The sequence below is a fragment of the Oncorhynchus masou genome, chromosome 28, assembly GCF_036934945.1.
Source record: "Oncorhynchus masou masou isolate Uvic2021 chromosome 28, UVic_Omas_1.1, whole genome shotgun sequence".
Classification (NCBI taxonomy): domain Eukaryota; kingdom Metazoa; phylum Chordata; class Actinopteri; order Salmoniformes; family Salmonidae; genus Oncorhynchus; species Oncorhynchus masou.
This window is the reverse complement of record NC_088239.1, coordinates 56,562,383-56,580,836: the sequence shown is the minus strand read 5'-3', so window position 1 is coordinate 56,580,836 and position 18,454 is coordinate 56,562,383. Positions and strand designations below refer to the sequence as shown.

The 18,454-nt window shown below is 45.0% G+C and overlaps 2 protein-coding genes across 6 annotated transcripts in view; one reads left to right on the top strand and one right to left on the bottom strand.

Annotated features, from left to right (window-relative positions):
• Positions 1 to 19: 19 nt before the first annotated feature.
• Positions 20 to 6,619, top strand: LOC135517959 (uncharacterized). Its single transcript, XM_064942704.1, has 3 exons — positions 20 to 311; positions 619 to 693; positions 5,206 to 6,619. Exon 3 carries the CDS (start codon positions 5,732 to 5,734, stop codon positions 6,584 to 6,586), a length of 855 nt encoding a protein of 284 aa, XP_064798776.1. The 5' UTR covers positions 20 to 311; positions 619 to 693; positions 5,206 to 5,731; the 3' UTR covers positions 6,587 to 6,619.
• An 8,582-nt stretch (positions 6,620 to 15,201) lies between these two features.
• LOC135517957 (G-protein-signaling modulator 1-like) overlaps positions 15,202 to 18,454 on the bottom strand; it is a 36,525-nt gene continuing 33,272 nt past the window's right edge. For 4 of the 5 annotated variants that reach the window (XM_064942702.1, XM_064942700.1, XM_064942703.1 and 1 more), the window contains 3 exons: positions 17,766 to 17,928; positions 17,200 to 17,405; positions 15,202 to 16,956 (listed from right to left, as the gene is read on the bottom strand). In XM_064942702.1, the coding sequence (XP_064798774.1) occupies positions 16,759 to 16,956; positions 17,200 to 17,405; positions 17,766 to 17,928 (567 nt within the window). In that variant the 3' untranslated portion in view covers positions 15,202 to 16,758. The remainder of the gene's footprint in view (positions 16,957 to 17,199; positions 17,406 to 17,765; positions 17,929 to 18,454) is intronic. The other variant, XM_064942701.1, reaches the window with a different exon arrangement.

Here is an 18,454-nt window from a genome sequence, read left to right as displayed (position 1 = left end):
CAGTGCATTCTGGGAAAAGAGGGAGAGTGAGGGAGGGCGAGAGACAGGAAGAGAAGGAGGGGGAGGATTTGCAGGCAGTGTGCTGCTCTAAGGATTAATTATTGTTGTGTTGTGTGTTCGATCCGCGGCTGCTCCCTTTGCATTTAAATTTTACACCCTGCTTCATGAAGGAGAGGTTGTGTAATCGAGGGGAAGAGAGAGTGCTAGGGAGACACCAAGCTAACGAGGAAGTCAGTTGAGGGGGGGATTTTCAACCAACTGCAGATTGAGATGTAGTTCCTTTAATATGGACTGAACCAACTGCTGGGGAGGTCAGTAGGGAAACACACAGCTACTGTACATAGGAGAACACTGAGCACAAACTGGTTGAATCAAAGTTGTTTCAATGTAATTTGTCAATGTATTCTGACGTGGAATCTACATGGAAAATACATTGGATTTGAAAAAAGTAATCAATTGTTGTTTTGAGGGTAAAATTTCAACCTCAGGAATATGTCATCATTGTAACCAATTTTCAGCATAGACAAACCTTGTATAAAATGTGTTGAATTTGTACTTTTGAAACAACGTCATTAATTCAACATTATATACAAAATATATATTTGGTTTTAACAATAGGCTGGTGTAACGAACCTCGTCCTCCTCTTCTGAGGAGGAGAAGCAAGAAGGATCGGAGGATCAAAACGAAGCGTGGTAAGTGTGAGACTGCATTAGCATCGAACAGCCCCCGTGATATGCAGCTGTTCAGGGAAGCTAGAAACCATTATACACAGGCATTTAGAAAAGCCAAGGCTAGCTTTTTCAAGCAGAAATTTGCTTCCTGCAACACTAACTCAAAAAAGTTGTGGGACACTGTAAAGTCCATGGAGAATAAGAACACCTCCTCCCAGCTGCCCACTGCACTGAAGATAGGAAACACTGTCACCACTGATAAATCCACCATAATTGAGAATTTCAATAAGCATTTTTCTACTACTGGCCATGCTTTCCACCTGGCTACTCCTACCCCGGTCAACAGCACTGCACCCCCCACAGCAACTCGCCCAAGCCTTCCCCATTTCTCCTTCTCCCAAATCCGTTCAGCTGATGTTCTGAAAGAGCTGCAAAATCTGGACCCTTACAAATCAGCCGGCTTGACAATCTGGACCCTTTCTTTCTAAAATTATCTGCCGAAATTGTTGCCACCCCTATTACTAGCCTGTTCAACCTCTCTTTCGTGTCGTCTGAGATCCCCAAAGATTGGAAAGCAGCTGCGGTCATCCCCCTCTTCAAAGGGGGGGACACTCTTGACCCAAACTGCTACAGACCTATATCTATCCTACCATGCCTTTTTAAGGTCTTCGAAAGCCAAGTCAACAAACAGATTACCGACCATTTCGAATCTCACCATACCTTCTCTGCTATGCAATCTGGTTTCAGAGCTGGTCATGGGTGCACCTCAGCCACGCTCAAGGTCCTAAACGATATCTTAACCGCCATCGATAAGAAACATTACTGTGCAGCCGTGTTCATTGATCTGGCCAAGGCTTTCGACTCTGTCAATCACCACATCCTCATCGGCAGACTCGACAGCCTTGGTTTCTCAAATGATCGCCTCGCCTGGTTCACCAACTACTTCTCTGATAGAGTTCAGTGTGTCAAACCGGAGGTTCTGCTGTCCGGACCTCTGGCAGTCTCTATGGGGGTGCCACAGGGTTAAATTCTTGGACCGACTCTCTTCTCTGTATACATCAATGAGGTCGCTCTTGCTGCTGGTGAGTCTCTGATCCACCTCTACGCAGACAACACCATTCTGTATACCTCTGGCCCTTCTTTGGACACTGTGTTAACAACCCTCCAGGCAAGCTTCAATGCCATACAACTCTCCTTCCGTGGCCTCCAATTGCTCTTAAATACAAGTAAAACTAAATGCATGCTCTTCAACCGATCGCTACCCGCACCTGCCCGCCTGTCCAACATCACTACTCTGGACGGCTCTGATTTAGAAATGAAATGAACGAAACAGTCCCGTGTGGCGACAAACACTGAAGACAAACACCCACAAACCAAAAGTGAAACCCAGGCGACCTAAATATGATTCTCAATCAGAGACAACTAACGATACCTGCCTCTGATTGAGAACCATACTAGGCCGAACACAAAAACCAACATAGAAAAACAAACATAGACTGCCCACCCCAACTCATGCTCTGACCATACTAAAACAAAGAATAAAATAACAGAACTATGGTCAGAACGTGACAGCTGGGCACCACCTCCTACTGGAGATTTGATCTACAGCTGATCATTTAGTCTCTCATTCAGGGTTTTAACCAAGCCCATCACAGCTCAGCTAATATAATTCGAGAGCTTGGGTCTATATTGTTCTATCCGCAAAATATCTGATATAATTGTCTTTAAAGTTACAAACCCTCATTTGCATTTTATTAGTGATCCCCATTAGCTGGTGCTTAAGCAACAGCTACTCTTCCTTGGGTCCAAACACATCAAGACACTTACATTACACAAAAATATATAAAATAGTACATCATACAACATCGCTACACCACTACATATCCACAACATAAAATACATGATACCACCATACAAGAATACAACAATGTACATGTGTGTAGAGTGTGTGCTAGCACCCATGTGTGTATGCATGTGTCTGTACCTGTGTGTGTGTTTCTTCACAGTCCATAAGGTGTATTTTTATCCATTTTAAGATCTGATTCTACTGTTTGCATCAGTTACGTGATGTGGAATAGAGTTCCATGTACTCACGACTCTATGTAGTACTGTACACCTTCCATAGTCTGTTCTGGACTTGGGGATTGTGAAGAGACCGCTGGTGTCATGTCATGTGGGGTATGCATGGGTGTCCGAGATGTGGGCTAGTAGTTTAAACAGACAGCTCGGTGCATTCAGCTTGGCAACACTTCTTACAAAAACAAGTAGTGATGACATCAATCCCTCCTCCACTATGAGATTAACACGCATATTTATTTATTTTACTCGGCAAGTCAGTTAAGAAAAAAATCTTATTTTCAATGACGGCCTAGAAACAGTGGGTTAACTGCCTTGTTCAGGGGCAGAACGACAGATTTTTACTTAATCAGCTCGGGGATTCAATCTCGCAACCTTTCGATTACAAGCCCAATGCTCTTACCACTAGTCTACCTGCCGACACTATTATTAATATTAGCTCTCCATGTACATTTAAGGGCCAGCCGTGCTGCCCTATTCTGAGCCAATTGTAGTTTTACTAATTCCCTATTTGTGGCACCTGACCACACAACTGAACAGTAGTCCAAGTGCGACAAAACTAGGGCCTGCAGGACCTGCCTTGTTGATAGTGTTGTTAAGAAGGCAGAGCAGCGCTTTATTAGGGACAGACTTTGCCCCATATTAGCTACTATTGTATCAACAGTTTTGACCATGATAGTTTACAATCCAGGGTTATTCCAAGCAGTTTAGTCACCTCAACTTGCTCAATTTCCACATTATTAAGTACAAGATTTGGTTGAGGTTTAGGGTTTAGTGAATGATTTGTCCCAAATACAATGCTTTTAGTTTTTGAAATATTTAGGACTAACTTATTCCTTGCCACCCATTCTGAAACTAACAGCAGCTCTATGTTAAGTTTTGCAGTCATTTTAATCACTGTAGTAGCTGACGTGTATAGTGTTGAGTCATCCACACACATAAACAAATTAGCTTTACTCAAAGCCGGTGGCATGTTGTTAGTAGAGATTGAAAAATGGTAAGGGGCCTTGACAACTGCCCTGGGGAATTCCTGATTTGACCTGGATTATGTTGGAGAGGCTTCCATTAAATAACACCCTCTGTGTTCTGTTAGACAGGTAACTCTTTATCCACAATATAGCAGGTGGTGTAAAGTCATAACACTTGTGTTTTTCCAGCAGCAGACTATGATTGATAATGTCAAAAGCTGCACTAACTTTTTATCATCAATTTCTCTCAGCCAATCATCAGTCATTTGTGTAAGTGCTTTGCTTGTTGAATGTCCTTCCCTATAAGCGTGCTGAATCCCATCCTTTTGTTTCCTAAAGGTATCGAAATTGTCAAAAAAAGTTATACTCTTTGAGATGCAATAATCACGTAGCCAGTTGTGAAGAGAAAGAATCCTGCTAAAGCGTTCAATGCCATGAATCAGAGAGGGCACAGAGCCAGATATGATTGGGGGATTCCTATACAACCTGTACAACTGAATGCATTCAACTGAAATGTGTCTTCCGCATTTAATGGAGAATCAATCATGTCTTTCAAATCCAGTTTAAATTGTTCAGAACTGCCCTTCGTTGATTTGAACGGTGTGAGCAATTTTTTATCTTGTAATCTTTTGAACTTAACAACATGAACTGGGGTATTTAGAGTAATTTATAGGTAGAGAACATTGAACAGAACACAGACTACTACCAATGTGCTATCATGAGAATGATTATTGAGAGACATTTACATTTACATTTAAGTCATTTAGCAGACGCTCTTATCCAGAGCGACTTACAAATTGGTGAATTCACCTTCTGACATCCAGTGGAACAGCCACTTTACAATAGTGCATCTAAATCATTAAGGGGGGGGGGTGGTGAGAAGGATACTTATCCTATCCTAGGTATTCCTTGAAGAGGTGGGGTTTCAGGTGTCTCCGGAAGGTGGTGATTGACTCCGCTGTCCTGGCGTCGTGAGGGAGACCCCATGATGAGTAAATATATTAGCTGTTGCTATCGAAGTCGTTCCAAAGGCTAAGTTTAACCGAACAAATTAAATCTAACCATACTTTACACATCATATATCATGAATGATACTATTTAGGCCTATATAAGCATTTGCAAAGTCATTGTCACGTTCTGACCTTTATTTCCTTTGTTTTGTATTTATTTAGTATGGTCAGGGCGTGAGTTGGGTGGGCAGTCTATGTTTGTTTTTCTATGTTTTGGGGTATTTCTATGTTTCGGCCTAGTATGGTTCTCAATCAGACGCAGGTGTCATTAGTTGTCTCTGATTGAGAATCATATTTAGGTAGCTTGGGTTTCACTGTGTGTTTGTGGGTGATTGTTCCTGTCTCTGTGTTTTGCACCAGATAGGGCTGTTTTTGGTTTTCCACGTTTATTGTTTTGTAGTGTTCATGTTTATCTGTTTTTATTAAACAAGAATCAATATAACCACGCTGTGTTTTGGTCCTCCTCTACTTCACCCCAGGAAAACCGTGACAGAATCACCCACCACAACAGGACCAAGCGGCGTGGTAAACAGCAGCTGCAGCAAGAGCAGCAGCAGGAGAAGGAACAGAGGCAGCAGCAGCAGGAACAGCAACAGCGACGTCAGGATTTCGGGACATGGGAGCAGAGTCTGGACTACACAACTTGGGAGGAGATAGACAGTTGGGCGGTCGACCCAGGGAGAGTGCCGGAGCCTGCATGGGATTCGATGGAGCAGTGCAAGGAAGGTTTACAGGAGAAGGAGGTTGGCAAAGCCAGCACGGCAGTGCAACAGGTACGAGAGGCAGCCCCCCCAAAAATTTGGGGGGCGGCACACGAGGTGTGGAGCTAAGCCAGGTAGCAGACCTGAGCTCACTCCTCGTGCTTATTATAAGCAGCGCGTTACTGGTCAGGAACCGTGTTATGCGGTTAAGCGCACGGTGTCGCCAGTACGTGTCCATAGCCCGGTGCGCTATAGGGCAGCCCCCCGAGAGTGTGATGGGAGTGCAGGCATCGAGCCAGGACGTATGGTGCCTGCTCAGCAGGTCTGGTCGCCGGTGCGCAGTTTTGGTCCAGGGTATCCTGCGCCGGCTCTGCGTGCTGTGTCTCCGGGGCGCTGGGAGGGTGCAGTGCGTCCTCTGCCTGCGCTCCGCTCGTGCCGGGCAAATGTGGGAGTGGAGCCAAAGGGAGAGGTGCGCGTAGTAAGCACGAGATCTCCCGTGCTTACCCACAGCCCAGTTCAATCTGTGCCTCCACTCTGGAGGGTCCGGGCTAGAGTGGTTGTCCAGCCTGGGAAAGTGGTGCCAAGGTTGCGCACCAGAGCTCCAGTACTCCCCCACAGCCCGGTCCTTCAGGTGCCTCCTCCTAACACCAAGCCTCCTGAAGGTCTCCCCAGCCTGGTGGTTCCTGTGGCAGCCCCACGCACCAGGCTGTCTCTCTGTCTCCTCCCTACAGGTGGTCCCGTCTGCCCGGCGCTGCTGCCGGAGTCTCCCGCCTGCCCGGCGCTGCTGCCGGAGCATCCCGCCTGCCCGGCGCTGCTGCCGGAGCCTCCCGCCTGCCCGGCGCTGCTGCCGGAGCCTCCCGCCTGCCCGGCGCTGCTGCCGGAGCCTCCCGCCTGCCCGGCGCTGCTGCCGGAGCCTCCCGCCTGTCCGGCGCTGCTGCCGGAGCCCCTCAGCCCAGAGGCGCCAGAGCCCCTGCCCCTCTGTCCCGAGCTGCCGCCCCTCTGTCCCGAGCTGCCCCTCTGTCCATTGAGAAGAGTTGCCATGGTTAGGAAGCCACGGAGGCGGACTATAAGGTGGACTAAGACAATGGTGAAGTGGGGTCCGCGTCCCGCGCCAGAGCCGCCACCGCGGACAGACGCCCACCCAGACCCTCCCCTATAGGTCAAGGTTTTGCGGCCGGAGTCCGCACCTTTTGGGGGGTACTGTCACGTTCTGACCTTTATTTCCTTTGTTTTGTATTTATTTAGTATGGTCAGGGCGTGAGTTGAGTGGGCAGTCTATGTTTGTTTTTCTATGTTTTGGGGTATTTCTATGTTTCGGCCTAGTATGGTTCTCAATCAGAGGCAGGTGTCATTAGTTGTCTCTGATTGAGAATCGTACTTAGGTAGCTTGGGTTTCACTGTGTATTTGTGGGTGATTGTTCCTGTCTCTGTGTTTTGCACCAGATAGGGCTGTTTTTGGTTTTCCACGTTTTGTTTTGTAGTGTTCATGTTTATCTGTTTTTTATTAAACATGAATCAATATAACCACGCTGCGTTTTGGTCCTCCTCTACTTCACCACAGGAAAACCGTGACAGTCATCAACAGCGATTGTTTCAATTCAACACAGGGCCTATGGTTTCAAGCTTTGGTTAATTTCAAAAGTAATCTTCAAGTTAATCATTAAGACTCTATGTTGGATTCATGTCGCCATTTCAAAAATCTAAGTTAAATCCAACTTTATCTTAAGTGCATTCAAAGTTAGATTAGATTAAATGTTGTCCTATTTTTTTTACTTTGACTTTAGGTTGAGATGGAGACGTGAATCCAATTACTAATTGGAAGACAAACTGCATATAGAATTTGTGTTTGGTTGTTAATGCATCCAAATATCAACATTTGAAGAAGATTTACAATATCTTCTGCTTAAATAGTTCTGTGCCACTGACTTAGTCTGGTTTTAATTCCAGTTTGTCTACAAACAAACATCTAAGTTTGAAGAATAGGACTAAATGCAATCAAACTTTAAATGAACTTTAAATAAAGTTTAACTTTAAGTCTTAGTCTTTAACTTGATTCTTGGTTGAGATGGAGACGTGAATCCAGCATATAAATTCTTAATTTGTAGACAAAATGGAATTTGTTGACAACCAAACACATTTCACTTTCACTTTTCACTTTTGCACTACAGTAAATAGCCTATCAACAAGTTAACATATTAAATGTTGGATTCACGTCTCAAACTAAACCAAAAATAAGTTCAAGAATAGGATTAAGCCAGTGGCTCAGATGAAACTATCCAAACATTAGATACCCTTTAAATGTCGATATTTGATTGTGCTGTCAACCAAACACAATAATCTTTGTAATACAGTAATCAGCCTAAAGCTGAGGCTATCTTAGAATCAAATGTAAGAGTATTTATTCAACCTTAAAATCAGTAACACATCCATGGTCACTTTTTGAGGTTAGCCTACTGTAACTATAAACTATAAATGTCTTATGTCATCATAGAAAGTGTGCATGTTCAAGATGATAGCATGCAAAGGTTGCAGGTCTGTGGAGAGCTTCACAATTGCTATAATGATCTGTGTAGAATCTTGAACATCATTGATTACTTACATGTAAACTGCAATCCAGGTCATTTGGTTGTGCTAATACACGAAGTACAGTGATAACGCATTAAGTTGTTGAATAAATACAATATATCTGTCATTGTATAACCATTTGCAATTTGGTGTGCCTTTAAATGGCTGAACGCATAGTGATCACACATTGGGAGTTCGGGAAACCTCTGGCTGTCTTTTTGAAATCTCATTGACTAACGTCTCAACCAAATGTTACCCACATTTCCACGTTTAAATGATGTGGCGTGCCCAATGAAAGGTTTGTGGTCTGTTCCAGCAGAAGATTGGAGTTGCATGGGAATTGCTTGGCCTTTCCTCACTTCTTTTCCCATAGCAAGCTTCCCTATGACATCATAGAGCAGAGGCTGTTTATGTACAGTAATTATCAAAGGAAGGCTGATCCTAAAAGAGTAAAAGAGAAATTATGCATCTGTGTTTTTGCAACAAACAGGAAAAGAGCCAATGTGCAAAGGTGAACCACAACTCAAACTGAATAAAGAGCTTTGCAGTCTGATCACTGTTACATGGTTTCAAGTTTTAATTGCACATGCACAATGCAGTAATCAATAGCAATCTAATAGAAAAAATAGTAAGGTAGAACAAAAACACAAGATATAAAAATAAGAAGTACACGATAAAGTAAGTCAGCAAAAATATAAACTGTCACACCCTGATCTGTTTCGCTTGTCTTTGTGCTTGTCTCCACCCCCCTCCAGGTGTCGCCCTTTTTTCCCATTATCCACAGTGTATTTATAAACTCAGCAAAAAAATAAATGTCCTCTCACAGCCTACTGCGTTGATTTTCAGCAAGTTTAACGTGTAAATATTTGCATGAACATAACAAGATTCAAAAACTGAGACATAAACTGAACAAGTTCCACAGACATGTGACTAACAGAAATGGAATAATGTGTCCCTGAACAAAGGGGGGTCAAAACAGGTCTCAGACGTGCTCAATAGGATTGAGATCCAGTCTCATAGCTGGCCATGGCAGAACACTGACATTCCTGTCTTGCAGGAAATCACGCACAGAGCGAGCAGTATGGCTGATGGCATTGTCATGCTGGAGGGTCATGTCAGGATGAGCCTGCATGAAGGGTACCACATGAGGGAGGAGGATGTTTTCTCCGTAATGCACAGCGTTGAGATTGCCTGCAATGACAACAAGCTCAGTCCAATGATGTTGTGACACACCGCCCCAGACCGTGACGGACCATCCACCTCCAAATCGATCTAGCTCCAGAGTACAGACCTCGGTGCAACGCTCATTCCTTCGACGATAAAAGCAAAACCGACTATCACCCCTGGTGAGACAAAACCGCGACTCATCAGTGAAGAGCACTTTTTGTTAGTCCTGTCTGTCCCAGCGACAGTGGGTTTGTGACCATAGGCGACGTTGTTGCCGGTGATGTCTGGTGAGGACCTACCTTACAACAGGACTACAAGCCCTCAGTCCAGCCTCTCTCAGTCTATTGCGGACAGTCTGAGCACTGATTGTGCGTTCCTGGTGTAACTCGGGCAGTTGTTGTTGCCATCCTGTACGTGTCCCACACGTGTGATGTTCGGATGTACCGATCCTGTGCAGGTGTTGTTACACGTGGTCTGCCACTGCGAGGACGATCAGCTGTCCATCCTGTCTCCCTGTAGCGCTGTCTCACAGTGCAATTTATTGCCCTGGCCACATCTGCAGTAATCATGCCTCCTTGCAGCATGCCTAAGGCACGTTCACGCAGATGAGGAGGGACCCTGGGCATCTTTCTTTTGGTGTTTAGTAGTAAGGCCTCTTTAGTGTTCTAAGTTTTCATAACTGTGACCTTAATTGCCTACTATTCCACAGGTGCATGTTCATTAATTGTTTATGGTTCATTGAACAAGCATGGTAAACTTGGTACTTGGTACACTTTACAATGAAGATCTGTGAAGTTATTTGGATTTTTACCAATTATCTTTGAAAGACAGGATCCTGAAAAAGGGACATTTCTTTTTTTGCTGAGTTTACCTGTGTTCTCTGTTTGTCTGTTGCCAGTTCATTTTGTTTGTCAAGCCTACCAGCGTTTTTCTTCTTGCTCCTGTCTGTTTCTAGTTCCTGTTTTCACGGTTTTGACCATTCTGCCTGCCCTGACTCTGAGCCTGCCTGCCGTTTCTGTATCTTGTCACACCACCCTGGTTTACTGCCTGCCCTTGATCTATCGTTTTGCCTGCCCCCTGTTCTAGTAATGCACTTTTGTTACTTCGACATTGGCTGCATCTGGGTCTTCCCTGAAACGTGAGAAACGCAACATGCAACAATTTCAAAGATTTTACTGCGTTGCAGTTCATTTAAGGAAATCAGTCAGTTGAAATAAATATATTAGGCCACAATCTATGGATTTCACATGACTGGGAATACTGATATCAGGCGTGTGGATCAGAAAACCAGTCAGTATCTGGTGTGACCACCATTTGCCTCATGCAGCGCAACACATCTCCATCCCATAGCTGATCCATAGTGGATCAGGCTGTTGATTGTGGCCTGTGGAATGTTGTCCCACTCCTCTTCCAATTGCTGTGCAAAGTTGCTGGATGTTGGCAATGACTGGAACGTGCTATTATACACATCGATCAAGAGCATTCCAAACATGGGACCAGCACGTTGCATTTCTTTTTTTGCTCGGTGTACAGTAGTTAGCAGTCTTATGGCATGGGATAGAAGCTGTTCAGCAGCCTGTTGGTGTCAGACTTGATGCATCAGTACCACTTGCCATGCATAAGAAGAGAGAACAATTGTTACATCTGCTCCTGCCACACCCTCTACTTCTCATCCTGTGTCTCCCTAGCCTGCCGCCACTCCTCCAGTGCTCTCTCCCTCTCTCCCTGTGTGGGTGTATGTGGTTGTGTGAGTAGAGACAGGTGTGCTGGAGGCGGAACAGATCCCCATCAGCTGCAACCTGTTCCATAATCAAGACCTTTACAAATACTCTTCCCCTGGCCTGCTTCCCCTGGCACCCCATCTCCCCCTGCTTTTCAATAAACACCTTAGTTACCTTATCCCTGTCTCCTTGTCTGAGTCTGCACCTGGGTTCACCTGCTCCGCCCTGCCTAACAACAATGGCTTGGGTGGTTGGAGCCTTTCACGATTTTCCAGGCCTTCCTTTCACTCTGACTGATATAGAGGTTCTGAATGTCAAGGAGCTCAGCCCCAGTGATGTACTGGGCTGTCATTACCACCCTCTGTAGTGCCATGCAATCGAGGGTGGTGCTATTTCCATACCAAGCAGTGATGCTGCCAGTCAAGATGCTCTCACTGGTATAGCTGTAGAACGTTTTAAGGATTTTAGGGCCTATGCCAAACCTTTTCCACCTTATTCACAACTGTGAGCACGTGTGTGGACCATTTTAAATTATTTGAGATTTGGATACTGAGGAACTTGAAGATTTCGACCTGCTCCATTGCAGCCCATTGATGTGGATGGGGGCATGCTTACCCCCTGTTTTCTGTAGTCCACAATTAGCTCTTTGGTCTTACTGACATTTAGGGAGAGGTTTTTGTTCCGGCACCACACTGTCAGGTCACTGTCATCCTCCCTGTCGGCTGTCTCATCTGGCCTACCACCGTTGTTTTGTCAGCAAACTTGATGATGGTGTTGAAGTCATGCGAGAACAGGGAGTAGATTAGGGGACAAAGCACACACCCCTGTGGAGCCCCTGTGTTGAGGGTCAGCATGGCGGATGTAATGTTTTCTACCCTCACCAGCTGTGTAATGTGTTTCCATTATTAAAGTGGCTAGAGTTGAGTCAGTATGTTGGCAGCAGCCACTCAATGTTAGTGATGGCTGTTTAACAGTCTGATGGCCATGAGATAGAAGCTATTTATCAGACTCTCGGTCCCCACTTTGATGCACCTGTACTGACCTCACCTTCTGGATGATAGCGGGGTGAACAGGCAGTGGCTCGGGTGGTTGTTGTCCTTGATTATCTTTTTGGCCTTCCTGTGACATCGGGTGGTGTAGGTGTCCTGGAGGGCAGGTAGTTTGCCCCCTGATACAGCCCGACAGGATGCTCTCGATTGTGCATCTGTAAAAATTTGTGAGTGTTTTTGGTGACAAGCCGAATTTCTTCAGCCTCCTGAGGTTGAAGAGGCGCTGCTGCACCTTCTTCACCACGCTGTCTGTGTGGGTGGACCATTTAAGTTTGTCCGTGATGTGTACGCCGAGTAACTTTCCACCCTCTGAACTACTGTCCGTCGATGTGGATAGGGGGCTTCTCCCTCTGCTGTTTCCTAAAGTCATCGGTCATCTCCTTTGTTTTGTTGACATTGAGTGTGAGGTTATTTTCCTGACACCACACTCCGAGGGCCCTCACCTCCTCCCTGTAGGCCGTCTCGTTGTTGTTGGTAATCAAGCCTACCACTGTAGTGTCGTCTGCAAACTTGACGCAGTCATGGGTGAACAGGGAGTACAGGAGAGGGCTGAGAATGCACCCTTGTGGGGCCCCAGTGTTAAGGATCAGCGGGCTGGAGATGTTGTTACCTACCCTCACCACCTGAGGGCGGCCCGTCAGGAAGTCCAGGACCCAGTTGCATAGGGCGGGGTCAAGACCCAGGGTCTCGAGCTTGATGACGAGTTTGGAGGGTACTATGGTGTTAAATCCTGAGCTGTAGTCGATGATCAGAATTCTTACATAAGTATTCCTCTTCTCCAGATGGGTTAGAGCAGTGTGCAGTGTGATTGCGAGTGCGTCATCTGTGGACCTATTGGGGCGGTAAGAAAATTGGAGTGGGTCTAGGGTGTCAGGTAGGGTGGAGGTGATATGGTCCTTGACTAGTCTCTCAAGGCACTTCATGATGACGGAAGTGAGTGCTACGGGGCGATAGTCATTTAGCTCAGTTACCTTAGCTTTCTTGAGAACAGGATCAATGGTGGCCCTCTTGAAGCATGTGGGAACAGCAGACTGGGATAAGGATTGATTGAATATGTCCGTAAACACACCAGCCAGCTGGTCTGCGCATGCACTGAGGACGTAGCCGGGGATGCCGTCTGGGCCTGCAGCCCTGCGAGGATTAACACATTTAAATGTTTTACTCATGTTGGCTGCAGTGAAGGAGAGGCCGTAGGTTTTGGTAGTGGGCCATGTCAGTGGCACTGTATTGTCCTCAAAGCGAGCAAAGAAGTTGTTTAGTCTGTCTGGGAGCAAGACATCCTGGTCTGCGACGGTGCTGGTTTTCCTTTTGTAGTCCGTGATTGACTGTAGATCCTGCCACATACTTCTCGTGTCTGAGCCGTTGAATTGCGACTCTACTTTGTCTCTATACTTACACTTAACTTGTTTGATTGCCTTGCGGGGAATAGCTACACTGTTTGTATTCTGTCATGTTTCCGGTCACCTTGCCTTGATTAAAAGCTGTGGTTTGCCCTTTCAGTTTTGCACGAATGCTGTCATCAATCCACGGTTTCTGGTTGGGGAATGTTTTAATAGACGCTGTGGGTACAACATCACTTGCCGATGCACTTGCTAATAAACTCGTTCACCGAATCAGCGTATTCATCAATTTTGTTGTTCGACGCTATTCGGAACATATCCCAGTCCACATGATCAAAGCAATCTTAAAGCGTGGAATCCAATTGGTCGGACAAGCGTTGAACAGACCTGAGCGCAGGTGCTTCCTGTTTTAATTTCTGTCTATAGGCTGGGAGCAACAAAATGGAGTCGTGGTCAGCTTTTCTGAAAAGAGGGCGGGGGAGGGCCTAATACGCGTCGTGGAAGTTAGAATAACAACGATCCAGGGTTTTGCCAGTCCGGGTTGCGCAATCGATATGCTGATAGAATTTAGAGAGCCTTGTTTTTAGATTAGCCTTGTTAAAATCCCCAGCTTCAATAAATACAGCCTCGGGATATGTGGTTTCCAGTTTACATAGAGTCGAATGAAGTTCTTTCTGGGCCGTCGATGTGTCTGCTTGGGGGGGAATATACACGACTGTGATTATGATCGAAGAGAATCCTCTTTAGTAGATAATGTGGTAGGCATTTGATTGTGAGGAATTCTAAGTCAGGTGAACAAAAGGACTTGAGTTCCTGTATGTTGTTATGATCACATCACGTCTCGTTAATCATAAGGCATAACCCCCGCCCTTCTTCTTACCAGAAAGATGCTTGTTTCTGCGTGAAGAAACCTGGTAGCTGTACCGACTCCGATAGCGTGTCTCGTGTGAGCCATGTTTCCATGAAACAAAGAACGTTGCAATCTCTGATGTCTCTCTGGAAGGCAACCCTTGCTCGGATTTCGTCTACCTTGTTGTCAAGAGACTGAACATTGGTGAGTAGTATACTCGGGAGCGGTGCCCAATGTGCCCGTCTACAGAGCCTGACCAGAAGACCGCTCTGTCTGCCCCTTCTTCGGCGCCGTTGTTTTGGGTCGCCGGCTGGGATCCGATCCATTGTCCTTGGTTGGTGGGCCAAACAGAGAATCCGCTTTGGGAAAGTTGTATTCCTGATCGTAATGTTGGTGAGTTGACGTTGCTCTTTTATCCAATAGTTCCTCCCGACTGTATGTAATAAATCCTACGATTTCCTGGGGTAACAAATAAATAACACATGAAAAATAGGAACGAGAAGCGAGGCGGCCATCTCTTTCGGGGCCGGAAGTATTCCTCTTATCTAGGTAGGTCAGGGCAGCATGGAGTGCAATTGAGATTGCATCGTCTATGGATCTGTTGGGGTGGTATGCAAATTGGAGTAGGTCTAGGGTTTCTGGGATCATCTCCTCTAGAAAACAGAGAAAAGCAAACCAACATGTTTGGTCAGCCCACTGTGCCTTGCCCAACCAAGGGCAAGTCAATGACACTCTCCATCTTTTTTTATGGCCGTGTTTTCAGTTGCTGTTATAAGGAGTCATTCTTATCAGGGCGAGGAGACTGTGAATATATTGTAAAATGTTCCATATCTGATATCTAAAGAATGTCCATGTCTTTGGACTGGGGGGGAAATTGAATCATGCACTGCACGTAATGAGGGTCGGGCTATAAGAATAGTTTAGCAAAATACTGTAAAATGGGGTGTAATAAAAAAAGGCCGTCTCAACACCACCTACGTACAATGTGTTTAAGTTTAAGCATAGCCCCTAATTTGAAAGCAGACATTCTTATGGTAATCTTTAAAACAACACTGTTGATGACTACAGAGGCACGCGAAACATTTGAATCAACATTTTATTAAAAGCAGAGGGGACATCTTCATGTCCTCAAATGGAACATAAATACAAAAATATGTACATATGGCAGTGACAAATGGAAGCGTAGCGGATAGGTCTGGACCAAGTTTATAACCTCATAAGGTATGAGAAAATAGAGGAAATCAACTATTTTTGGAGAACAGTGGGGACTTTGTTACCCTCTTACTACAGAGATGGAGATGAATCATTTGGACCACGACCCATCCTGTGTTAGGTTCACGACCCTTGAGGTACAAAAAAGAGCTACACGCTAATACTAATACGTTTACAAATGGAGTCCCAAAGAAGAAGAGCAACTAAAATGTCCATTGTGGAACATCAGTTAGGCAACATATATGTACAGTACGTTAGATCTTACTATAAGCCGTATTTGATTAGTTTCCTCAGTTTGCACCCGTCTTTGGTCTGCTGGGTCTGTAACAGAATAACTCTGATATCCACAACTGAATAAAATACACACAAGGCACTACATTTTTGTTGCAAATACACTAACCTTTAAAAACTTATCAGCAAAAAATATGCAGTGTACATATTGTACAGTTTAAGTATAGCTTGTCACTAAAATAATAAAAAGTGCTTCAAATCAATATACGTGCGCAGAAGATTACATCCTCAACCTTCCGCAGGAATTACAAATCATTTCCAATGGGGTACACAGGACAGTTGTAGTATACAAGTTTCACCACAATGGGGCAGTAAACCAGCAGAATATGAGACATCTGTTGATGATTGGAAATTGAAGACCAACAGCTGTGGCATTTTAGCAGGAGTTCCCTGCAAAACAGGATTCAGTGTGCATAGGCTGTGCATCTACTCCCTTCCTGTCCTAAAAAGTCCCCTGATCCATCTACTCAATTTCTCCCTTGAATTTCTCCCTAAAATGTGCTTTTCTTGATTTTGTATGCTATTATCCATAAAATGAATTTTCACTGTATCTTTTACTATTTTGATAAATTGATATATTGTTTTAAAACCTGTTTGGTTGTGCTCCAGAGGACATTAACTCAATAATGAAGAGACCTTAACTAACCATGTTGTTGCCACCGAAAACTGTAGCCAATACTGTTTGCTACACCAATAATACCAGCAGCATTCATCGTCATCCTTCAAACCGAATACTATTCTATCATGCACTTTGAACCCACAGACCCCTGACACTTGGGAATACAATCTGAGTCAGAGAAAAACTGATTAAGGCAGTAAATGGGGTAAATATGAATATCTGTTATTTCTTGTTGGCGTCTCAATCCCTAGCGAAACACCCCAAACCATAATTCACATAAATGTATCATATATACATTCCATTTCGTCATTATCGGATTTACACACAGTTCAAACCTAAACAGATTCACAACAGCTGAAAGGGGGCCACATATTGCACATAGGGTTTGGATCTTGCATCACACATCAACCTAATTTACTTTCACCCCTTCACAGATCTCCTCAGGTGGTGGCCCATTTCTCCTCTTTCTCTCCACCTTCTATGAGGCAGACTCCCCGAGGGATGTGTGCTTGGGTCCCTAGCTGGAGTCTCCGGAGGGTGGTTCTGGGTCGGAGTCGGGCCCATCCTGTTCATCTGACGGGAGATGGACCCGCTGCTCGTCCATGCGCTTGGCCTGTACCCTCTGGATCAGACTAAAGAAGTCCTCGTCAGGAACCGTGGGGGCCCGGGGCCCCCCTTCTGGTGGGGAACACCGTTGGTCATCGATCCTGGAGGACTGGAAGCAGACACAGAGAGTGAGAGAGAGGGAGAGACAGACATCTAAAATAGCAAGTCCTGCAGTTATGAATCCTGCATAGCCTAAGATACAATATGCACAAACATTTGAGTATTTTACCTAAATCATGCATTGATTGATGGTACCAGAGACTGACTCAACACAAACATTTGAGTTATTTGCGCAGATCTTAGGTTAAGATTCAACCCATAGAGATGCTGAGGCAGTGAGACATGGCCCTACCTGGCACTTCATGAGCATGTTGAAGAAGTCATCGCTTGGCTCCTGGGGGTCTGCATCGACACACAGGTGGCCCAGGTTGTTATGGGTGATCCTGAGGCCGGGTAAGTTGCTGACGCTGACCCGCTGGTCATCCAGGCGACGGCTCTGGGAACTGACGATCAGGTCAAACAGCTCCTCTGTCTGGGGTGACGTGATGAGTGTAGGGTCTGAGAAGCACAAGAGGAGGAGAACTATATTGTACAGTCATTGACAGAAGATATTCTGGGTTTACATGATGAGTGTAGGGTCTGAGAAGCACAAGAGGAGGAGAACTATATTGTACAGTCATTGACAGAAGATATTCTGGGTTTACATGATGAGTGTAGGGTCTGAGAAGCACAAGAGGAGGAGAACTATATTGTACTGTCATTGACAGAAGATATTCCAAGCCACACATTCCTGACTAGAGACCATTGCTTTGAGTGAATCATGCATTGACGTCAAATCAAGTCGCTGGAAGTAATGACGGTCCCAAGTAGTATTAGCGATGCTCTAGCTTTAGACCGTCGTCACAGTCATTAACCTACCTAGCATTTCACTGAGAGAGACGGCCCCTCCGTTCTCGCCATTTTCTCCATTCTCTTCGTTCAGGTCGTCTAGGTGGCAGCGCTGGTCGTCCATGCGGCTGCTCTGGAACTTGCTGAGAAGGTCGAAGAAGCAGTCCTCATCGGAGGGGTCACGACCTAGCTTCTGAAACAGAGGGACATTGTTGCTAAGTTATGTAACAGGCGCATACAGTGCATTGGGAAAGTATTCAGACCCCTTGGCGTTTTCCACATTTTGTTACATTAGATGGATGCCAAGAGTGTGCAAAGCTGTCATCAAGGCCAAGGGTGGCTACTTTGAAGAATCTCAAATATAAAATATATTTAGATTTAGATTTGTTTAACACTTTATTGGTTTCTATATGATTCCATACGTGTTATTTCATAGTTCTGATGTCTTCACTATTATTCTACAATGTTGGAAATAGTAAAAATAAATAAAAACCCTTGAAGGAGTAGGTGTGACCAAACGTTTGACTGGTACTGTATATACATTTGCATTTGCATTATACATTTGAATACTTTCTGAATGCACGGTATTTCCACATACACTGACCCACTTGTCTCTTGTATCCTGTTTATGTGGATTCTGTTTGGCTTGTTTAACAGGATGCCTGGTTTGGGGCAGTTGGTGTTCCAGATAGAGGAGAACATTTGCTTTGCATATCAAG